We start from the raw sequence: 5725 nt of genomic DNA, 5'->3' as shown, positions 1-5725 counted from the left end.
AGTGCAAGTAGGAGAGAGGAACAGGTCAGGATCTCTGCATGGAAGGAGGTAGAAGGCTTACATTCACTGGATATTATTTTGAGCCTGCCCTTGTGAACAGAGAATTGATTTGCCCCTCACCCTTCCCTGGGGGAATCTGGTGGCTCCCCTCTGCTATGACCAAAAATCAAATGGGCCAGCAGCCGCCTTCTTTCCTCCTGGCCCCTTCATCAATCCTCCTCAAGGACCTGTCGACCCATCTGAGGCCCTGCTCCACCATACTCATGGTTCTGCTTTACTCTCACCACCGCACCTTCCTCCTCCTGCTTTCTTGCCCACTTGTCCAAAGTTTGGAGGATCCACAAATACACAACCCAGAAAGCTTGAGTGGCTCACACTGAATGTCTCCAAGCAAGGGAGTTTTGTTTCCACCGACACTCATTCTCTCCCCTCTGTCAAGGTGACCCCTTTGGGGAAGCCAAGCTTGGTGGCAATTTCAATTAAATGCAGAAAAGCAGTTGATATAATTTTTTTTTTTTTTTTTTTGACAAAGGGTAAGACATCAGCCTTTGGGAAAGCTAGGCTTCCTCTTGCAACACACTTCTCTTCCTCTCCGGCTGGACTGCACAATTATTGATAGCGTTGCCTCTCATGTAATGGCACCAATTTCTTTAGGAATCAAATGCTCAGCGTTTCTCACGTACGCTTTTAGTCCTTTGGCTGCCTCTTTTCCCTCGAAAGACCAAGAATTAAATAGATCAGATGGTATGGAGAAGACACCCCGCCTTGGTCTGGCCCACCTCTATCCTGGCCCCTGGGCATCTGGGTTCCCGGGGTAACCGGAATCAAACCAGGGCCGGATCCCGGAGGCCCGCGGCATCTCGACGGCTCAGCGGGGCCAGTGAGCGATCGAGGTTTGTTGGCCGCCGCGGAGCTTCCTGAGCCCCGGCCCCCTGCCTCCGCCGACCAAAGGTTTGCCAGTAGGACCCGCCCGGAGACAATAGCTGCCCCCGCGGGCGCGCTGTCGGCTTGTTTGGAAAGTCCAGGGACGCTTCGAGGTAAAAAGGTCAGTCCGGGATCCCGGGTTACCTCGGCCTCCTCCGCCCGCCGTCAGGCCCCCGACCATCCTTAGACTCCTCCAGCCCCCGACGTCTTCCTCCCTCTCTGGATCTCGGGCTCCCCTTCCCCGCCCCGCACACTGCCCCCCACTAGGCCCCTTCGCGGCCACCTCCTTCCTGCCGTCCAGCGCCCTGAGACCAAGGGCTTTCACCTTGAGCCCAGGCGGAAAGGCCTTGCGAAGGCTGGCCGGCTGCGGCCGGACTCAGGCAGCCACCCCTGACGTCCCCGCGGAGTGGCTGGATGGAGGGGCGCTGGGCTGGAGTGGGAGTGGGGGTAAGCTGTGTGCTAATTTGGAGTTTGTTAGCGACCCCCTCTGGGGTCTAAGCCAGGCCTGGCTCTGGGCGGGACGGAGGGAGTTGAGGGGGAAGGGAAGGGGTAGAGTTCGCGTCGCCTTCCCCCACACTTCCTCCTCTTTTTACACCCTCTTTTTGTCCTCTCCAAACAGATGTTTCTCTTCTTTCCCGTCTTCCTCTCAAGACCCTCGGGGCTGGCCCGGCGCGGGGGCTCACGCTTGTAATCCCAGCACTTTGGGAGGCGGAGGCGGGTGGATCACTTGAGCCCCGGAGTTGGAGACCATCCTGGGCGAAATGGCAAAACCCCGTCTCTACAAAAATACAAAAATTAGCCGGGAATGGTGGTGTGCACCTGTGGTCCCAGCTACTCTGGAGACTGAGGTGGAGAATCGCTTGAACCTGAGAGGCAGAGGTTGCAGTGAACGGAGATTATGCCACTGTACTCCAGCCTGAGCAACAGAGCGAGACCCTGTCTCAAAAAACAAACAAACAAAAAACGAACAACAACAACAACAAAAACAAAACACAAACCCAAAAAACAAAATACAAACAAACAAAAGAACTGCACTCCAGCCTGAGCGACAGAGTCAGACCCTGTCTCAAAAAAAAAAAAAAAAAGAAAAGAAAAGAAAAAGAAAAATCTCTGGGAATTGCATTCATCCCACTTCTTCCATGCTTTTCTGGATTCTTGCAATAACCAAGGGACTGACAACTGTCAAGCCTGAGTGCCTGGGACCCAATTCTGCTTAGGCCACACCCAGTAAGTCCTTCTCTTTATCCAGCTGAGATCTTAAAGCTCAGTTCATTCCAGCCCAACCAGCCAATGGCCACTCTTTCTTCACCTCTTCTCCACGGTGGACAGAGTATGAAGCCTCCTCTACCCCTGAATGGAGAAACAGAAGCAGGCAGGAAGAAGGGAAAACACAGACTTTATTGAAATGAGGTAGTTGCAGGTACAAAGCGAACCCCGGCTCACTTGGGGCTCAGGTTTCCAGAAACTTAGATGGCTCCTCCTCTTTCTCCAAGGTTCAGATAAATCCTTGCAGCTGTTGGGAGCCCTCACTGTGCCTGGCTCTCCCTGGGCTGCCCCCAGGGGTAGGGGTGGAGATGGGGAAGAGGGTCCTGGGTTTTCCAGGAGGCAATAAATAGGGGAGGAGCTAGTGGGGGCGTGCCTGTACCTTCCTGGTTGTGGCTTGCTGGGGGCAGGACATGCACAGTGTTCCAGAAGTCTCTGGAATACCAAGTTCCAAAACACTTTGGTAACATAGTGATGAGATCGCTGGTGTGAGGAGGCAGGTCTCAGAAAACAACCTCTGGAGGCTGCATTAGTGCAATATAAATGTGCCAGGAGAGGGCTAATGGGGTTAGATGGGGGCGGGGGCTTTTTGGTCTGTCACAAGGCAGCTGGTGCTATTGTAAGGTCTGTGGTGACTGGATTAAGCATTGATAATAATATGGCTGCACCCAAACACTTCCCACACAAGAAAATTTAAGGTTCTGTCTCAGGCCTAGAATGGGGGAGTTAGGATAAGAGTGCGTGAGGAGACTCCTCAAAGCTCGGAAGGCACTGAACTGAATAAACAGAAGTTGGAAGGGAAAGGAGAATGAATCCAGGAGGATGAGGCTGGCCCCCACCCCCACCTCATGTTGACACTGAGTTGATCCCCAGATCAAAGGCAGAAGCCCTTCCCTCTACCTTTGACAGGTTCCATGCCTCCCAGGCCTCCAGTCGTGTAGGGCCCCCAGTCACCCAGGTCTGAGAAAAATGTTTCCCCATCCCCCCTCCTACTCCCAGGCAGCTCTAAACTGGCATTTCAGCCCTAGAGAGGATCCCCAGGCCAGTGAAGCCCAGGCCTGGGGTTGGGGAGAGCCTGGGATAGGGCTGGACTGGGGCGCTCCAGTGCCTGGAAGCCCCATTGGTGGCTAGGTTCAGTTCAGGAGGTGACAGAGCTGGGTGAGGCTTCTGGGGAGGTGCATGTTGACTGGTCTGAGGCATCTCCAGCCGCCTCCTTGGGGCAGCCTGGTGGGGCTGGGGGCACCCGACCTCCCTCTCGCTCGCGCTTCTTCTGCTTCATTCGTCGGTTCTGGAACCAAATCTTGACCTGCGTTTCATTGAGCTCCAGGGTGGCTGCGATCTCCACCCTCCGGGCCCGGCTCAGGTACTTGTTGAAATGGAACTCCTTTTCCAGTTCTGTCAGCTGCCTTGTGGTGAAGTTGGTGCGGAGGCCACTGGGTGAGCCCAGGCCGGGCTCTGACACCTTCCCTAGGGGCGGGGCAGGGAGAAAGCCCAGGTCAATCCTCTCACCTCTTCCTCCTTCCCCTTCCCTCCTCCGGGGCTGGCTCTGGACCTCCATTCACCATTCTGCCCAAGTACAGTTGTCAAAGTTCCCAGGGACCCAGGTACCCCCATGGTGATCATCAAGTCCAGAGCAGCCTTCCCCATACTTCCATCCCCCGATGCACACCAGGTCCTGGGCCTGTGCTGGGTGCACAGATCAGAAAGTGGGGTGTGTATGGAAACTTACTCCTGGGGTGACCGGTTACATACTGGGTGAGGACACCTCACCTGACCTGAGACATGGGTTGTGCTCTTACCTGTGTGTACCAGAGCCGCTGAAAGAGAAGAACCCAGCCCAGGCCCAGGACATGTCACTGCAGGGGAAGCAGAGATACTTTGGGCCCCGGAGAAGGGGTGGCCACATCTGAGCCCTACCTGTCTTGGGTGGGTTTCTCTTAACCTTCATCCAGTCGAAGGTCCGGGCCGTGGGGGTGTTAGGTTCTGAAGGGCAGGGCGCTTCCTTGTCCTCGGAGAGGAGATCAGCATAGGCCGGTGCAAAGCTCGAGGTCTGCTCGTTCCCATAAGGGGGATGCTGCGGAGGATACGGCCCCGGACCGGCTCCACCTGCTCCGTAGCCATCGGACAAGCCCCCTAGCTGGGCCCCGTAGCTGGTGGGATGAAAATAGCCTCCATCTCCTTCTGATTGACCCAGAGGGTAGTACTGAGAAGGCCCATAGCTGGGGCTGCAGGCGGCTGGGGCATACCCCGAGGGCGCGGAGCTGGGGAAGGGTACCCCCAGGGCTGAAGGCGGCTGCTCGGCGGGATAGCCGGAGTTCTGCTGAAACGCGGGGCTGGACAGCCCCCCACCGTAGCGGCCCTCGCTTGCATAGCTGTCAACCGCCTGAGTCGAGCTTGGGGGAAAGGAGGTTGGGGCGCTGTGGGCGCTGTGGGCGCTGTAGGCGCTGGGTCCCCGGTTACAGAGTGGGTACTCTAAGAAGGAGTTCATCCTATTATAGTCCATGCGTCAAGGCCACAGGAGGGTCGGCCCGTTTTGGGGAGACACCCTCTTGCCCTACAACCTTTCGGCAGTATGTCACAGCGCTGGGGCTCGAATCCATGGCCTGGCCCGCTCGCCTGGGCCAGCGCTTCCCTAGGAAGGGGGTAGGGAGTGGGGGTGAGGGGGCACATGTGATCTCTCCCAGGCCAATGGGCTAAGCGGGCCAGAGTTTGGCAGCCCCAGCGCCCATCCATCACCCCCCAAGCATTAGCATGACAAAGACACTTCAATCACCCTCAGCCCATCCATCTGAGAGCGACATGGAAGCGTCAAAAACATCTTTCTTCAAAGACTTTTGGAAAGAAGGGACTAGAGGGAGGGGGGAAAAAGTTAGGAGAATATTCAAGACTTTCCTTTCCTCCCAACCCCCAAGGCCTTCAATAGGCTCCTGGGTTATTAGATTGGGACAAATTCAAGCCAGCTGCCCCTCACTCTTCCTACCCCTCAAAGAAATCTTCCCCCCAAGTCTGTGGACCGGGAGGTGGGGAATCCAGCTTCCTTACTTTGCCCAGAACTCCCGAACCATGTTCCTTTCTTCCAATTTGTCTTAGGGTGATGAGCTAGGACAGCCGGGTGAGGTATGTTATCTTGGGCCAAATGGATGACTGTGTGGTAGGGCGGTTGGGGGAGGTGGTGCAAAAACACCTAAGGGTGTGGGGCAGGATCTAGAATCTAGAGGAAGAATTCATGAAGGCGGGGTGGGAAAATGGCATTTCAGGGAGCAAGGCAGGACTACAGAAATGTGGAGAAAAGGATGAGAAATGCCCCATCTTCCCTCTCTCTCTCTTTGCATAAATGTTCTGTCCTCATTCACACATCCATTTTTCTCCCTCAGCCTCTCTTTATATTCTCTCTGTCTCAATCCATCTCTCTGTTCGTCCATCTTTCTCCATATTTATATTCGTTTCCTACCTATCCATCAACTCATCTCTCTAGATGTATTTATCCTCTCTCTAGCCATCCATAGCTGTAGCTAGCTCACTCACTCAGACTTAAATA

The 5725-nt window shown here is 55.2% G+C and overlaps 1 protein-coding gene across 1 annotated transcript; it reads right to left on the bottom strand.

Moving 5' to 3' along the window:
* Positions 1 to 2667: 2667 nt before the first annotated feature.
* Positions 2668 to 4776, bottom strand: HOXB1 (homeobox B1). Its single transcript, XM_011999343.1, has 2 exons — positions 4105 to 4776; positions 2668 to 3654 (listed from the first exon to the last, which is right to left on the bottom strand). The coding sequence occupies exons 1-2, from the start codon at positions 4688 to 4690 to the stop codon at positions 3326 to 3328; spliced, it is 915 nt and encodes a 304-aa protein (XP_011854733.1). The 5' UTR covers positions 4691 to 4776; the 3' UTR covers positions 2668 to 3325.
* Between the last annotated feature and the right edge of the window lie 949 nt (positions 4777 to 5725).

This window comes from Mandrillus leucophaeus, unplaced genomic scaffold, assembly GCF_000951045.1.
Source record: "Mandrillus leucophaeus isolate KB7577 unplaced genomic scaffold, Mleu.le_1.0 Scaffold59, whole genome shotgun sequence".
NCBI lineage: Eukaryota > Metazoa > Chordata > Mammalia > Primates > Cercopithecidae > Mandrillus > Mandrillus leucophaeus.
Note: the sequence above shows the minus strand (reverse complement) of the source record. Positions and strands in the feature narration are given on the sequence as shown.

Excerpts from the sequence above, each read along its gene's own strand:
- HOXB1 (XM_011999343.1), bottom strand. The coding sequence starts at position 4,690 with ATGGACTATAATAGGATGAACTCCTTCTTAGAGTACCCACTCTGTAAC. Across the intron at positions 3,655-4,104 it reads GAGAAACCCACCCAAGACAG|GGAAGGTGTCAGAGCCCGGC; the intron begins GTAGGGCTCAGA and ends CCCCGCCCCTAG.